The 17,961-nt window shown below is 40.5% G+C and overlaps 2 protein-coding genes across 4 annotated transcripts in view; one reads left to right on the top strand and one right to left on the bottom strand.

Annotated features, from left to right (window-relative positions):
- Positions 1-17,961, top strand: part of LOC308089090 (H-2 class II histocompatibility antigen, E-S beta chain-like) — a gene marked incomplete at its 3' end in the record, with an annotated part of 109,715 nt that overhangs the window by 20,855 nt on the left and 70,899 nt on the right. The gene's annotated exons all lie outside the window — the stretch shown is intronic.
- On the bottom strand, positions 5,429-16,086 carry LOC308089210 (tetraspanin-8-like). 3 transcript variants are annotated; one of them, XM_080433787.1, is made up of 9 exons: positions 15,939-16,086; positions 14,688-14,753; positions 10,801-10,923; positions 9,635-9,709; positions 9,336-9,422; positions 8,857-8,949; positions 8,279-8,350; positions 6,493-6,576; positions 5,429-5,738 (listed from the first exon to the last, which is right to left on the bottom strand). In XM_080433787.1, the coding sequence occupies exons 1-9, from the start codon at positions 15,996-15,998 to the stop codon at positions 5,619-5,621; spliced, it is 780 nt and encodes a 259-aa protein (XP_080289913.1). In that variant the 5' UTR covers positions 15,999-16,086; the 3' UTR covers positions 5,429-5,618. The 3 variants fall into 3 exon arrangements, with proteins under 3 accessions (XP_080289913.1, XP_080289914.1, XP_080289912.1); XM_080433788.1 differs by lacking the exon at positions 8,279-8,350; XM_080433786.1 differs by lacking the exon at positions 5,429-5,738 and having other exon boundaries at positions 6,329-6,576.

Below are 17,961 nucleotides of genomic sequence, written 5' to 3'. Positions count from 1 at the left end.
GTGGAGGGTACTGGTGAGCAGGTGAAAAGCTGAGTTTTGAACATCGAGTTTATTGAGGATTTTATGGTGATGAATGAGTGCTTCACCAAGACGAAGAGGGCGCTGGAGGTGGCCAATATTATTTAGGTGGAAAAGGGCAGTTATTGTTTCCGCCAGGCCGAAAGGCATGACGAGAGAGTATGTTTTGCCCCCTGTCCGTCAGTTCGTGTGTCTGTCTGTGACCAGCTAATCTCCGGCACCGTTGGCTTGATCGCAGCAAAACTGTGCACACACCAATTCACAGGGCCGATTTTCTGTGCCAGTCCGTGCCTGCCGCAAGGGTCCATTTGGTTCGATTTGTACACTCTCTGAGTTATGGGAGTCCTTGAAATTAAGAAATTTGACAACCACTATGCTACACTAAATGGAACAGAGCCTTCATTAGTATATCATTGGTAACACCTGTGAAGGAAGTAAGGAATAGGCCCAATTTCTTTCCAATATGGCTGCTGTGCATAGAGCCTAATGAATTTCAATTCAAGATGATGTGCCAGTTAAACCACTTTCATTATTGAAAGATATTTTCCAAACTTTTCAAACATTTTCAGCCGGCCAGCGGACTACGTCGTCACGCTCATGTCACCATGACTCAGCCATAACCATATAAGGAGTTCCCAATGCAGCTACGCCCAAATACGGAGTGTGTTGTCTAACCTCAATGTGTCCTCATGGCATCAGGCGCTAACAAACCAGTCAGCTCCATATATGGGCACTAAAGGGGGCGACAGATACAGAGATCTCCATATATGGCCATGTAGGTTGGATCGGCGGCGCAACGTAGGTGTGAGGGCCGTGTAGCAGCCCGAACTCTAGATGTGAGGGCAATGCAGCGGCCCGAACTTCTAGTAGTCAAAATAGCTGATATACAAGCCTGACACGTAGTGAGTGAGCTTGTAGATTGGCTAGTTTTGCTACTTTTTTTAATTTATTTTATTTTATATGAAGCCACAGAACCACTGCGCGACAATGGATCTCCATAGAGAACCAGGAAGGATGCACGAAATAGACAGACAGACAGACAGACAACTCCATATGGAATACTGTAATTCCATATTTGGGCAAGACTGATGTCAGCAATGATCTAATCAAGTTGGTTGCCTATATTAACCAACGCTGCACTGAATAATTTCTAGTCAGAGTCTGTCTATTTCCTTTAGTAAAATACTGTTACTTTGCTTACTGTGGAAACATGCAGATCTTTGTTAAGACCCTCACCGGCAAGACCATCACCCTGGAGGTTGAGTCAAGCGACACCATTGAGAATATCAAGGCCAAAATCCAGGACAAGGAAAGCGTTCCCGTCGACCAGCAGAGGTTGATTTTTGCTGGTAAGCAACTGGAAGACGACCGCACCCTCTCTGACTACAACATCCAGAAGGAAGCCACCCTCCACCTTGTGATGCGTCTCAGGGGAGGCATGCAGATCTTCGTCAAGACCCTCACCGGCAAGACCATCACCCTGGAGGTTGAGCCAAGTGATAACATTGAGAATGTCAAGGCCAAAATCCAGGACAAGGAGGGCATTCCTCCTGACCAGCAGAGGTTGATCTTCGCTGGAAAACAGCTGGAAGACGGCAGGACCCTCTCTGACTACAACATTCAAAAGGAATCCACCCTCCACCTTGTGCTGCGTCTCAGGGGAGGACTGTAAATGATTCCACAATGTAGAACCAGATTGAGATTGTCATCTCTTTTTCAAGTGGACTTGGCCAAGAAGGCAGTTCACATTTAAAAACAACAATTAAAACAAACAAGATAAAAAACAAGATAATATAAAAAGTGCACATAAAACTGTGGGAAAGAAGGGTGTTCTGGATCAATAGATGGGAAGCAATAACTTCACGGTATCAGGTCAGAATGCTCGAATGCTCAGGTGAGTAAAAACTAGAAAAAGTGCTCCTCGGACCACTGCCAGACCCCTAGTGGTTGAAATCTGAAGATACGTCACGCGAAGCTTGGCCAATCAAGGGGACAGGTAGGAAAAGAGGGACAGGTAGGAAAAGAGGGACAGACCGACCGACAAAGCCTCATGTAGGCCGACCCCTTGGGTCTGTTAATAATGAAGTCCATTCATTTAGACTTGCTACATGTCTGTGATGTGAAGGACAGCTGTGTGTGAGCCAGAGACTGCTTAGAGGATCAAGCTTCAGCTGAACGCCTTGTACTTGGCCACTGCTGCATGCTTGGTGAATCTTTGGCTAATGGCTATAGGCTTCAAGTCTTTGGTAGTCTTTGGCAAAATGCTCCCTAATAGTTAGTGAAGCACTTGCTACATGGCTTACATTGCAATGGCCTTCCCAAGAGCTCCTCCTGGACAGCAACTATTGAGAATGTCAATGCCAAAATCCAGGATCAAGGAAGGCAGATCCCCCTGACAGGCAGAGGTTCATTTTCACTGCAGTGCAACATGGGAAGATGGCCGCAACCTCTCTGAGAACAACGTCAAGCCAGAATTCACACTCCACTTTGTGCTGCATCTCAGGGACGGCAAGTGACGCCATTGAGAATGTCAAGGCCAAAATCCAGGACAAGGAAGGATTCTCCCTGACCAGCAGAGTTTGATCTTCGCTGGCCAACAACTGGAAGATGATTGACTAAGGCATCCAGAAAGAGGCCGCTCTCCACCTTTCTGTGTCATAGGGGACGGGGGAGTAAATCATTCCATCATCTTTTGTTTTCTCCTTCCAAAGATCAAGTACATCATCATCATTCCATGATCTTTTTCTTTTGTCTTTATTATTATAAAAAAAAAATCCAGGATCAAGTAAATAATTCAATTTTTTTTTAACCAAAGTCCTCTATTTCCCCCTATTTTCCATCCCCTTTTACCATGTGATATGTTTATTTTTTTCCCAATGTAAAACCACAAACTAGTGGGCACATAGTTTCACATATTATAAACAGCATTAAAACCAACAAATAAAAAGAACCATCAATGTGTCTTTGATAGATTTTCTTTTTTGTGTGCGATGAAAGGGCTGACTGATATACAGAATATTTAAATTATTGAAATCCCTAGACTTGGACCATGCTGCACTGACGCCTGCATACAGCCAGTATAGTGGCTGACTTGCCAGTCTCCAGGATTTCTTCAGAATAGGTTGGGCTGGACACATATATTTAAGGTTAGGTCTATGTGTTTCTGGTGATATTATGTACCACTCATTTTGTGTGTGGCAAAAAAAAAAAGTTTGACGAACATATCCATCAAAAGCCGACGTGGTGATGAGTGATGACCCCTGAAAAAGATAATAAAAGCACGTTCAATTGTGGGAAAGGACAGTGGTTCTCAACCTGTGACACATGATTTTGGGGGACTCCCCAGCTGACAGTAAAGTGACAATTTTTTTATACCAAAAAAAAAGAAGAAAAAAAAGAAATTAAATTAAAAAAGACCATTACTGCATAAAAAATAATCAATAAACAATAAAGATAAAAAAAACTAGTCAAACATTGGCCAAATAATATAAGAAAGAGAGTGCGAGGCGTTGTGAGCTTGTAAATCGGCTATTTTCACAATATTTATCTGTGGAACCGAGTCAAACTAAATATGCTTCAACTCCAAGTGCTTGTCAGGGTGGGGGTCCCCAGTTAAAATATGATTATTTTGGGGGGTCACGGCCTGAAAAGGTTGAGAACCACTGGGATAGGAGGTGATCTGGATCAATAGGTCGGGGCAGCAATCGCCTCAAGGTGTCGAGTCAGAACATTGTTATCGATGCTAAGGTGAGTTTGTGAAGCAAAGGAATGCAGTTGAAGGATTCCTTCTAGACTTTTGCTATGTTGGTGATGTGAAGGATGCTGTGAGTGAGGTCCAGATGTGAGGATTAGCTGTGGCTGAGAGCATTGTATTTGGCTACTTGTCTGTTTGTTTATTTGCTTATTTATTTTCACTTACAACAGAATTAAAAAATGATACACAAATATTTGGTAAAAATGTGAAGAAGAATGCCTAAAAACCCTCCAGGGGCTTGAGAAGTGGTATTCTCCGGGAATATTTGTACATTCATAGGATAAAATTACATCAGTGTGGAATATACACATATCTATTACAAATACAACATTACTAGACATGTCATACAGATGAAGAAACAAAACAAAAACAATGTGGACAATATAATATAACTGGCGAATGCTCAGCGAATGTTCAGCTGATGGCTAATGACGAACTGGCTACATGGCTTACAAATATTGTAAAATGAATACATGGCTCATAGGTTTAAATAATGAAAATGACATGCATAAATTCTGTGGTTCTCAAAGTGGGGTCCGTGGACCCCCAGGGGTCCTCGGAGGGGCTCCCCAGCAAAAGTAGTTAATGTAGCATCACACTCATTTTAACCATTTTAACCACTTTACCATTTATGTGTTGGCTATTCAAAAATACCAAATATTTTATTTTATTATACTTGATTTTTTCATGTGGACACCACAGTGATGCAGTCAAAAATAGCAAATCTACAAGCTCACAGCTTACCACTAGATCTGATTTTTTTTTTAATCTTTGGAAAATCAATGAAAATCTTTAAATTTTTTAACATAAATCTTCTCTTCTGGGGGTCCTTGGCACGAAAACGTTTTGAGAACTGGCATAAATGACATAGTTTGGCAATATTGCACTCTGCATTGTGTCTGTTACCGCAGCAGGAGCAGCAGTAGCCTATGGTGCTTCACAAGGACAGAAGATGCATGGCTGTGCTGGAAGGTTTCATGGTCTACAAAGAGGGACTTAAGTACCGTGTGAACAGGACAGCAACCATTGAGAATATCACGGCCAAAATCCAGGACCAGGAAAGCAACTCTTCTGACCAGCAGAGGTTAAACTTCACTTGCAAGCAACTGGCCAGATGCTACAACATGCAGAAGGAATCCATGATCCACCTCGTGTCCTCAGGGGAGGACAGTATACATGATTCCATATTCTTTATTATTATTACCAACATATGATATTGTTTTTTGTGTGTGCATTTTTCTCTCTCTTTTTCTCTGTGGACAGGATTGGGAAATGCTTCATCTTAAAAGATAAAAACCCAATAAAACAGGGTTGGGAGAAAAATAGCAATCATAGGGGACACATATGTTGACACAATTGGCAACTTGGCCAGCAGTTAATAGTACAAGACCAGCTTGTTATTATATGTGTATACTGTATCAAAAATGAATTCACTTAATCTGCAAAATGTTTGACAAATATATTTTTTTTATGTTGAACCGGAACAGAACACTGTACTGTACAAAATACATAGGAAACAAGATGTCCTTTGATTTGTTGACTGAGTAAATGAGAAATAATAAAGCAATAAATACATTTTGAGCTGCTACTCCATATATAGAAATGAAATGTATACAAAATGAAATGTATTAATAGCCTTCAATACGGGCTGCAGCCTACATTACTCCCTTGCTTATTCCCTTACTATGATGCCATACTGACTCTAGTCTTCTTCTAGATAAAAAAACAAACAAAAATCGTACGCATGCAGACGCACACGCGCACACACGCACACGCGCACACACACACACACACACACACACACACACACACACACACACACACACACACACACACACACACACCCTCAGGGGTCCTCTATGAGCGTGGTGTAATTTCCTGCATTGCTGTAGACCACTGTAGGGACATCGCCATCGGCCTTTCTCATCTGGCAGAGGATGACAACACCCAGCCCTGTAGGCACCATCTAGAGGGAATGGAGAGATACATAGTACATGCTGTATATCGATCAATTGTTGCTTACCGTCTTCTCTTGAACACTAACCTCGTTCCCAGGCTTTTCTCATCTCACGAGGAGAAACGCCTGGTAAAGAACTGCAGCTGAAAGTGTAGTATTGTATAGTTCCGTTTTATGTACTTCTTATGTACTACTTTATGTACCCATGAAGCTGTCTTTTCCCGAAGCCCATTCAACATCAAACTCCATGTTAGCCATTTTAGACTCACTGATATTGTCTTTCTAATGTGTGAGGAGACCTTCATCTTTCAAAAACGTTTTTCATTTTCCTTTTTAAGATGAGAAATGAATATCACCAGAAGCAGGAACGTTTTCAATGAGTCTAACATGGTTATTGGTTAATATGGAGTTTGAACTTGATTGGCCTTACAGTATATAGGAGGGGGGTACATCTTATCTAATGCATATCAGAGATCTAAATATTGAATGAAGCAACTTAAAAACTCTCTGGACTGCACACAAAACTCTAGTAGACATTAACATGGTTTTAAAGTGAAATAATCCTTTAAAAGCTTTTTATATGGTATTTAGTTGTTCTTTTCTCTCTCTCAGCCTAAACTTCAAGTCACATGAAATCGTACCTGTGCATGCGTGTGTGTGTGTGTGCATGACGTAATAGAAACACAGACAGACGTGCAGACAGACATAGAAAGACGTGTAGCCTAGACAAGTAGAGAGGCAGGCAGACACATATATTCCATACCCAGAGCAGCAAGAGTCCGAGTAATATTGCTATCGCAATATTAAATGCCTCATCCACTGCGGAGATCAGGATCGGAAGGCATGGCTGAAAAAAAAGAAGAAAGACATTTCAGTGATTCAATTTGACAGTTTGTGATTGATTGATTGAATACTTTATTAACGTGCGTAATAGAGATGTGTGTGAATGGAAACAAGCCCCTGGGGCGTTTTGTTTGATCCTTTTAGCATAACCTCTGACTGTACTACCTGTACTGTTAACTTGAAAAAGTGCACTCCTTGGAGCGCAGGTCTCCGCCAGGCTGGGTTGTCTACCCGGGGCCTGCACATTTTGGAAGGCAGTTATCAACCTGTTTCCTAGGCTTTTCACTGTGTTCCACTTCCTGTCTTTTGATCCAATGAAATCCAATGAAACCGGTCAGATGACTAATGATATCCAATGAAATCCGACAGGAAGTGGAAAACACACCGCCAAGAAACAGGTGAATAGACAATTTGAATGGTAAATGAGAAATCTGACTTTTGGAACTACTGCCTATTGATAAGCTAATGTAGGCTACTTGTCTAAGACAAGAGCTTATATTTGTTTCGCACTGCATATATAATTGTATTATTATATTATTATTTACTATCATACTTATATTATTATGTTTAGGATGTTGCAAATTCTTTTGCGGTACAAGTCCCAACAACATTTCACTGCCTGTACTTGTAGTTAGTGACAAAAAAAACCTTCTTGATTCTTCTTAGCCTACATCATGTAGGCTACTAGCCTGAGAAAAGGAGAGCTAAGGGAGTGGGGATCTCCCCACTGGGGGAGCATTGTGTGGTTTTGTGGGAAGACATTTATTATGTATACACTTCTCAGGAACTGCAAGCAGAGTCAGTTTTGGTTCCTAGCTGGTTTCTAGGTTCCATAAAAAAGAAGAATAAAACATGGAAGTGAAACATTAATCATACACCAGGCTGGGAGAATGATACATGGAGAAAAAGCATGCATGAACAATTTTTTTTCTCCCTCCTGTGCCTCATGCTGTTATTTCTGCATTGACATCTACTGCTATTGGTCTGGGCTATGTGGACACATTCAAATTTCAAGGTATTTTTGACCAAATACCTAAAGACGATAATATCGTATGTTGTGATAACTTTTGTTTTAAATAGCGAAAATAGTTTTTGAAAGTATAAAAGCAGGAAAACACTTGTGATATAGGCCTACAGTATCATGATGTTACGATCCCAGACAATATCTAGTCTCATATCGTCGCTGTCGGGCAGACACCTTGTATCTCCATCATTGAAATGTTTATGTTTTTTTTTCTTGTAAATTACTGCCCTATACTTCATCATACAAGAGTGTCTCACAAAAGTAGTGAAAATATCCGATATACAAGCTCACAACGCCGCAGAATGCGAGGCATTGTGAGCTTGTAGATTGGCTATATATTCACTATTTTAAATTGTTTTTTTTTTAATAATAATAAAAATCGAATGATCTTGGACTCATGATTTTCATATGATATTTATATATTGCTCAGCCCTATCTACTGCTTTTTATGAAATGCCTCGTCCCTCAGTGTACTGCTATTTACTGATCAAATGGCACCCACGTACACACAACTGTGAAAACCTGGGATACAATTTATGAAATGAATGATGTAAATAGAGAATGTACAAGCTTAAAACCTATCCCTGTGCGACGCATTGTTTGCTTGTAGACTGTAGTCTATTTTTGCTATTTGTTTCTAAGAAAAAACGGCATCTCAACAACAACTCCATGTGTTTCCCACCTCCTTGTAGATCATGATGGGTTGATGATATGCACCCTGCTGAGACAGGCTGCTGTTCTTAGGGGCCACCACCTACAACAAACATGAGGAAAGAAAGAAAGAAAGAAAGAAAGAAAGAAAGAAAGAAAGAAAGAAAGAAAGAAAGAAAGAGAAAGAGAAAGAGAAAGAGAAAGAAAGAAAGAAAAATACTTAAAAACACAGATCCTCTCCTGTGTAGAAAATAAATATGATTGTGCGAAAAGATCGAAATAGATTTGGTGTACAAGGACGAAAGAAATAGCCCGGAATCCAGACTGATTCGCTCCGTTCAGCACACTTTATTTTTTTTCACTTTGCTTCTCAGTCTGTCTCCAGAACAACTTTCTGTTTCTTTCAGAAGACCAATCAGTATCCTCGGTTCCTGGGCGTCCGAGACTGCCCCTGGCACATAGGAAGCTTACTAGACTGGGAGGCAAAGTGATAAAAAAAAAGAAAAGTCCACTGAATGGGGCGAATCAGTCTGGATTTCAGCCTGCAAAAGGAAGGGACCAAAATACATGTCAAGGTGCACTCGTCGTGGGTTGGTGTTGGACACTCACACATTGGCTCATGTCCCCGTCGGTGCAGTTGCAGGACGTAGGGATGTCGTAGCCCCAGTCCTCGTAGCCCCTCTCCAGTCCACAGCACCTGAACTGGGAGACATGCAGGGACAGAGCAGAAAGTCAGGAATCAGGATAGATATACTGTCATATGTGGCCACATTGTTTTATTGTTTGATTAATAGAATAGTATTTTTTTTCTTTTTCTTTTTTTTTTCTTTTTTTTTTTTACATATCAGCGAATCTATCCATTTTAGCCTATTTCATACTTAGTCGCACAACTGTGCTGTGCAAAATAGTGAAAATATATATATTTTAACAATTTTGTGAATGTTCTTTATGCAATCTTTTGGAAAGGTTTCACGTAGGCTACAGTATAATGACATTCATGTGGTTATGTACATGGCCAAAATATCAGTTGATTATTGTATTAAATGATGGATCATTCTTATCTTGTTGCACCCCTAATGACAACCTACACTCTGCTGCAAGGGGGACAGTGCAGCTTGGCTGGCGTCACTGAGCGGCATCATGCCCTCATATAGAATTTTGACATGCTCAATGATCTGTGGAATAACAAAGGAAATATATTTCAACTTTTATCCACCAAATCCTTAAGCTACAACAATACACTGAGGCACAATCAAAGTTGTGCTTATTGTTTTGTATTTTCATTTTCAAACACATAAAAGTCATAGATCTCATATCCTTCTGAAGACCAATGGTCCGGTCCATTCAATGTTTGATTTGTTTTTCATTTCAAAAGGTAAGTTTGTACCTGGGGTCGTGTTGCAAGCTCTCTCATGAGTGGCACAGACCAGATGACGCTGATCAGGGCCATTATGACTGTGAACTAAATCACACGCACACGCACACGCACACGCACACACACACACACACACACACACACACACACACACACACACACAAACAAATAATAAATAACTGTCAAGGTCACAGGCACAGCCTAGAATAGATAAATGATAATAATAGAATAGACGATAGAAACTCATATGGATTGACTAGACTTGCCAGCCAGTCTCTAAACGCTTCCCTCAACTAGAGATTGGTGAGAATCATATTGAGATTTGAGACGTATCGGGATATGTGTAGGTGTGTTAGCTGAGGTTTTCTCCGCTGTTTCAGCAACTACGTAGTCTTGCGGAGCCAGACAACTACTCCACAATCCCCGAATGCTATATTGAGTCTGGAACTACACAAATCCGAGACAGGAAGCTGTCATCTGTTCGTCATTTCCGTTCACGAAAATATATCCTAACATACTTTCATTTCCATTTCTGCTAAGCAGCAAAGCTATATGCTTAGATGATTTGGATTATATTCGGATACATTTACGCGACTGTAAAGACGAAACGGAAGTGGGGCGGAGGCGTCACATCCGCTTCATCGCTTGATTATTTTCAGAGCTTCCGTGCTCCAGACTGTATGACGGAAGCTTTTGAAAATCGTGGGAGGCAACAGCCTGGCTCGCGAGACTAGCCACTACATAGAGTACCAGAAGTGCTGACTACACTCCCACTACCCCTGGGTCACGGAGGTATTTTGTCTATTGAAAATCCCATAGGGAAATCTTAGATTGCATCATATAAGAACTGTGTTCCAAAAATAAACAAATCAGCCCTGCGATTCTGTCAGGTATATTGACTCTCGGTGTCGTTTATGATATTGAGTCTGTGCTTGGAGAAAATCTAGTGGATAAATGTAGTACCTTTTCACCTTCATATCCGTGTGAGTAAAATCGCAGGGCTCATTTGTTTATTTGTGGAACACAGTTCTTATATGACGCGATCTAAGATGACCCTATGGTATTTTCAATGGAAAAACACAAGTCCGTGACCCAGTGATGTCAGACTTCGGTTCTCTATTGAATATAGATCGTCTGGCAACGCCAAAAGAGAGAAAGGTTATGTTTGTCACACTCACTAATACAAGAGCCCATTTCTTCTCTTTGCAGACACCATACAGGCCGAGGATGGACAACAGCAGGGCTATGACGCCCAGGGCGTAGAAAAATGCTATCCCAATGATAATTTCGACCTCATCCATCTGGGGGAGAGAGATGGAATTTAATAACTTAACACTCGCTCACTCAGTGAAGTGAAAGCAATGCAATGTGGACTGTGTTCTCTCGTTTGTAGGTAAATAAATCCAGGTCTGTTGTAGGTAGGGTCACACAGTAAAATCTTTAGTGTTACTTGGACTCCGCAGAGTGTACAACTGGGAATGCAATGGATTGCATTTGTACACTCTTTGGTGTTAAAGCAATATTAAAGGGACCACTTTGTTGAGGTTTGGGTTGTGTAGTTACTTTGCCATGATGTAACCCCAAAGGTGGGCAAGAAATGAAAAATAGTTGCTCCATTGATTAGAAATTGATCATTCAAAATTTGCTCCTCATTGACTTACATTGTATGGTGAAACAGCTCTCAAAGTCACTCTTTTAGCCTGTTAACAAACACAAACAAAGCTGATTCTGCCCAAATAGAACATCTTTGGGGTTTTTTATATAAAAATGCTATTTTATTAGGAAGAAATCCCGGATTGGATCCGCAGATCCGGATCTTCAAATAGTAAAATCAACAGGAAGTTGAATTTTTTTTGGAAAATCAAAAACAGTATGGGTTGTGTTATGTTCTATAGCAGAATCAGCTTTGTTTGTGTTTGTTAACACATCGGGTGCCGAACACGGTCTGCACCGCGTTTTCACAGAGTAGCGCATTGGTGCCGAACACGGTCTGAACCGTGTTTGGTGTCCTTTTGTTTTTTTTGTTTTTTTTCCACACGGGAGGGGCTGGAGCAGCTCTGGGATCACCCGTGGTGATTCTGAGAAGGAAGGGCTAGATGGATCATCGTGTCAAAAAACATGGCGCCCATCCGCTTCCGTTCTATCTCCTTCTCTAAAACCCCTATAAACTTTTTACGCTGGGGAAAACGACTCATTTTGTATGCACAATCGCTCTGCCATTGTTACTCGCGTAAGAGATGTTATCGTTCCAGGCGTTAGTCAGGACCATCGGGCAAAATGGAGGCATGCTTTTTTTCACATGGAATGCACGTCGCGGAGTCTACAGCGCTGCGCAGCTCAACGGTGAGATTTGTGGCGTAATCTTTTATTATAAAATGCTGGCACCCAATGTGTTAAGAGGCAAAAAGAGTGACTTTGAGAGATGTTTCACAATACAATTTAAGTTAATGAGGACCACATTTTGAATGATCAATTTCTAATCAATGGAGCAACTATTTTACTACACAACCCAAACCTCTACCAAAGTGTTCTTGCCCTTTAAGGATTTTACTATGAGGTCAGAGGTTGGTCAAGGGATGGAGAGAAGCAGAAACATCCAGTTGAGGTGCAGTTAACCAGTTCCACTTTTATGTAAAAAAAATAATCTTGCAGCAGTTTCTTGAGAAACCCATAGAAACATAAGGAAGTGAAAGTTCTTTTTTTTTGTTGACCTGCCTTTTTGAGAAAAAAAAGAAGGAACAACGTGCCATGTGCGACAGAGTTCTGTTTCCACTATCTGTATCAGCACCAGGTCAAATGTGTAGACCAGGGGTCTTCAACGTTTTCAGGCCAAGGACCCCCTAGCTGAGAGAGAGATGAAGCAGGGACCCCCTACTCTATATTGTATAAAATTGTGTTTCAGATTAAAGTATTTTTTTTTACTTAGTCTGCTATTTTTTCCCTCTACACCTATAGCCTCTTTGCCAAAAATAGCCGATCTACAAGCTCTCAACGCCTCGCAGCGCGAGGCGTTGAGAGCTTGTAGATCTGCTATTTTCGGCCAATGTTCCCCTCAGAAAAGGAATTCTAGGGTTCAAGAGGTTAATGTAAAAAAACTAAATCCTATCACACAAAGATTTGGCGGACCCCCTATAGTAGCTCAGAGGACCCCCTAGGGGTCCCGGACCCCCTGTTGAAGACCCCCGGTGTAGACGTTATTTTGTGGTTGGTCACCGCTTCCTTGGTGACTGGTGATTGCCGATGAACAAAACTTTTTTCTCTACAGCAGTGGTTCTCAAACCTTTTCATGTCTAGGACCGCCTGTCTAATGTGTAATTTGGCCGCGGACTCCGAAAAGGTTTTTGTGCCATGCAGGGATCATACAAGATTTGTGTTCTTAAAAATATATTTAAACTTGTTTCTGTTACCACCGACTCTTCTGGTGTGTTGTCCTTATAAAACCTAATAAACAATGAAAAGTGAAGGGTCGCACTCAGAATGTCATAAATGATGTTATAAACGTTCCGGCTATCCAGTTTTCGTAATTAAGTGCTATAGTATATTTTAAAAATGTCAAGTATTTTTTTTTAAATAGCCAATAGTTATGAGCTTGTAGATTGTCTATTTTCAAATAGCTGATGTATGGCTAAAGTGGATAAACAGATTTGGCTCTTATTAATTTTTTTTTCTGGGGACCCCCTGAAACCCCTAAAGGAACCTTGGGGGTCCCCGGACCCCACTTTGAGAACTACTGCTCTACAGCATGTATTCACTTCATGGGTCCTCTCTACAGGCCTATTGTCTGTCAGAGTGTGTATCGTATTTTAAACTTTTTAAAGGAGAATTCCGGACAAATTAAGTGTTATCTTTCATGTCTCGTTACTCACCTATTGACGTAAAAAGTGGCGTTCTTTTTTTCCATATATTACCCTGTCGTCATTTTTTACACTGGTTGCTTGTTTCCAGAATCTGGCAACACGAGTTGCCAGGTTCTGGAAAGAAACAAGCATCCAGTGTTAAATCGTTCGCCATTAACGGCAGGCTCGCAGGAATTTTCAGCGCATGTTTGACTATCATGAGACTCTACAATGAATCGTAGTAGAGAAAAAAATAACATTGCGTCGGTTATAATAGACGAACTTCACTACCCCACGCGCTCCCATTATAACAACGGAGGGTGTTTAAAAAATGACGACAGGGGAATATATGGAAAAAAAGAACGCCACTTTTTACGTCGCTATGTGAGTAACGAGACATGAAAGATAACACTTAATTTGTCCGGAATTCTCCTTTAACTCATCTATAAGCGTTCGTCTATATGTTTTCCAGTTTCACATGTATTTAATGTGAGAAACACAACACCTTGTCACTACATTACACTCTGACCCACTAGACCAGGTGGGGATTCAGTGTCTTGTTCCGTTATACTTTGACAGGTACTCACTGGTTATTCCGCGGATTGAAGCCATATGTTTCTGGCTATAGAAATAATGATAAACTTTATTTGTATAGTACCTTTCATGTCATCAAATGCAGCCCAACGTGCTTTAAAGGACGACTTCACCCATGTTCATCCTATCTTTATATAATTGGTCCTCACTAATGCTCATTATAATATGGTACCATTTTTGTCCATTCACACTGTGTCTCAGAGGAGGGCTGTGGACAGTTCAGAGACAGTGACATCATCGATGAGGAATCCAAGCTAATAGAAACTGCAGGCTTTCTATTCCTGTTAAGTTAGCATGCCATAATAGAAGCCATTGTTCTCGCGCTAATAAACTTTTTTTTTTTTTTTTTTTCTTCTCTGAAAACATTAATCTGCCTAACGATGATGTCACTGGTAGGCGGGTTTCTGAAATGTCCACAGTCCTCCATATGAGACACAGGCAGAGTACTTGATTCTTATTTTAATTTTTTTTACAATTTTATCATGAACATTAGTGAGGACCAATTATATTGGTAGGTTGGGTGGGTGAAGCCATCCTTTAAACCAGATGTAAAAACATTAAGATCAAAAACATGATCAAGAACAATAGAAAAGGCGGTGAGATCAAGTTAAAACAATACAAGAAAATAGAGTTACCCTTCCACCACCGTGGTGGATTCCATGTGTAAACAGAGTGTATGCCAACCACAAAACACTGATGACCTGCAACAACAATAACAACAACAACAACAACAACAACAACAACAACAACAACAACAACAACATCATAAACAGTTTGGTTTTAGGTATCTGGTGGTCTTATCCATACTGTAGTGACTTATGAGCAAGCAGGGCATATTACTCTAATAATGGGATTTGAACCTTTGACCTTGCTGATGGCAGGGTTCAATTTGTAAAAACAAACAAACAAGAACAAACCAAACACAGAACCAAAAAAAAAACAGAGGGCCGGGGCATTTTCTTAATCACTTATGCCCTATATACTGTGTATATAGGCTACTTTGTTGTACGACAAATAGCGAAAGGATCTGATCAGAGTCAATTCTGGTCTAGTTTACAAAGTCTAGAGGGTTTAAAGCGCTTAATTACATTCTTAAATTGTAATCGCTAGATCCCACAACGCTGTGGGGACATGACATTTTAATGTTTAACAAATAGATTTAAAAGTCCCACATTAATAATATCCACCATGAAAGATGGAATAGGTTGTCTCAACAAAAATAAACAAAATACACCCTATTCAAAGCTATTTTGGGGCGTTACTATTCAGGTTTTACTTATTGGTATGCAGTGGTGTAAAGTAACTATACACATTTACTTAAATATTCTACTTAAGTACATTTTCAAGGTACTTTAACTTACTTTAAAAGTGTCATGCGTCATGTGAGCTTGTAGATCAGCTATTTTCAAATAGCTGTCCAAAGAGTACTTTTACTTTTGCTACTTTAGGTATCGATGCTAATACTTTTGTGCTACTTTTTGTACTTTTGTACTTGTGACTTAAAGGGATAGTTCACCCAAAAAAGTACTTATTTTCTATCAATTACACACGCCATGAAGCCTTGAATTCATGGAGATTTGTTTTTGTCACATTCCTAAGCCAATAATTTGATGACCGGCGGAAAGATGCTAATGTCTCCGGTAATCAAATTATTGGCTTAGGAATGCAACAAAAACAAAAACATCTCCATGAATTCAAGTCTCCATATGGTGTGTAATTGATAGGAAAAAAAACATTTGGGGGGAGAACTACTCCTTTAAGTAAGAATTTGAATACAGGAATTTTCCTTTTTACCCGTAAGTATTTTGTGGTATTGCTTTTAATTAAGTAAAAAGTACTTCCTCCATCACTGCTGGTGCACAACAAACTACAGAAAGACCACTTACCCCGATTAAACCTGTGAAGAAAATAAACCCTCTTTTCAGACAGGTGTTCACTTTCCCCATGATTTTCTTTTTTTTCACGCTCAGGAACAACAGTAAATTGTGAATATGAAAATGTAATGCTCAGGAACAGCCTCTACTCCCTGGTGTACCCAGCACCATTCTTTATATCTGAGACTGTTAGCAAAGAAGGGAGGGACGAGGCTTGTCTGGTGTATAAAGAGGGAAGGAACCAGCAGGGGTAGAATAAGTACTGGAAAAGAGAACAAAGTGGGGGCTCGCAACTCACTTTTTCAATGCTCCAAGGTTTATTAACAAACAGCATATAGTATACATATAGTTTCAACCCTTTCGGTCTTTTTCTTTTCTCTTTTTGAATAATATACTTGAAAAAGTCCGAAAGGGTCGAAACGTCGTATACTATCAGCTGTTTGTTGTCTCCGCCAGGCCGAAAGGCATGGCGAGAGAGTATGTTTTGCCCCCTGTCCGTCCGTCCGTCCGTCCGTCCGTGTGTCCGTCATTCTGTCTGTGGACAGCTAATCTCCTGCACCGTTGGCTTGCTTGCAGTGAAACTGTGCACACACACTCCCTGGATGCCACAGCAGATCCTCTGCCCCACATTTTTCACATGGGCCTTTTATAGCGCCACCAGGAGGCCAATTTGTGCAAAACATATTTTTTGACAGTACTCCTACAGATGTTGTCCAAAAATCCCACAAATCTGTACACAGTATCTCTATAGTCATTAAACAAAATGAGTCTTTCAGATTTTTCATTTTTCATCCTGACTGGCTAAAAATGGCTTCCAAAGTTGGCAGGAATGCTCCGTTTTGAAAAAAAATCCTCAAATCATGAACACAGCATGCAATTTCCTTGAAATTTTGTACGCATATTTCCACTATGCCGAGGAAGAAATGCCACTTGAACATTTTTCAAATCAGCCTCATGGTGGCGCTATAACAGGCCAATTCGTGTTTTTACCTATAACTGCACCGATCTGTGTAAAACTTTGTAAGCGCACTCCCTAGAGGTCAAGGAAAAACCATTGCCCTGCATTTTTCACATCTGCCTTTTATAGCGCCACCAGGAGGCCGACTTATGTAAAACATTTTTTTTTATATTACTCCTTCCGATTTTATCCAAATTTCACGCAAATCGGTACACATGATCTCTATAGTCATGTGATCAAGACGGGTGTGTTTGATTTTTCATATTCCATCCTGATTGGCTAAGATTGACATCTAAAGTTTGCAATAGTAACAAAATGCCGCAAATCAGGAACGCAGCGTCCGATTGCGGTCAAACTTTGCACGCACATTCACACTATGTTGAGGAGCAAATGCCACCCTTTTAACATTGGCCTGTTATAGCGCCACCAGCAGGTCTAATTTAGTAAAACATTATTTTTTTAATAAAATGCCTCAAATCATGAATGCAGTGTCCGATTGCCGGGCAAGGCCTAAGAAGAAATGGCACCCTTTTCACATTGGCCTATTATAGCACCACTAGGAGGCCACAATAACCGACCTGACCAGGCGGAGACCTGTGCTCCGAGGAGCACTTTTTCTAGTTAATAAATCAGTTGCGAGCCCCCACTTTGTTCTCTTATATTACTGTTTTGCAGTTAAGGCTCAGCACCAAGGAACGGAGGATGTGCGTTATTTGTTTTATTGTGGAATAAGCACTAACATTTTTTACCTAAGTAAAAGTATCAATACCGCAATGTAAAAACGTCCGGTAATCAAATTTTACTTGAGTAAAAAGTACAACAGTATTGGCATCAAAACATAAATACATAATTAAGTACCAAAATAAAAGCACTTGGTATGCAGAATGTTTCTCAAGTTATAATATGTCTAAAATGTATAAAAAGCATTTTAAAAATAGCATATCTACAAGCTCAAAACGCGCCGAATCGCGAGCGTGTGGCCGCGGCGTTTCAATTCCCTCATGATGTGGAGCTGCTTGCACACCTGGAGTTCATCTACTCATCAAGCCCAGCATTTAGAAGCCCTGGTTCTTCACT

Source organism: Gymnoscopelus braueri (genome assembly GCF_963280865.1).
Source record: "Gymnoscopelus braueri genome assembly, chromosome: 7".
Classification (NCBI taxonomy): Eukaryota; Metazoa; Chordata; class Actinopteri; order Myctophiformes; family Myctophidae; genus Gymnoscopelus; species Gymnoscopelus braueri.
The sequence above is the reverse complement of the archived record's forward strand: the minus strand, read 5'-3'. Positions and strand labels throughout refer to the sequence as shown.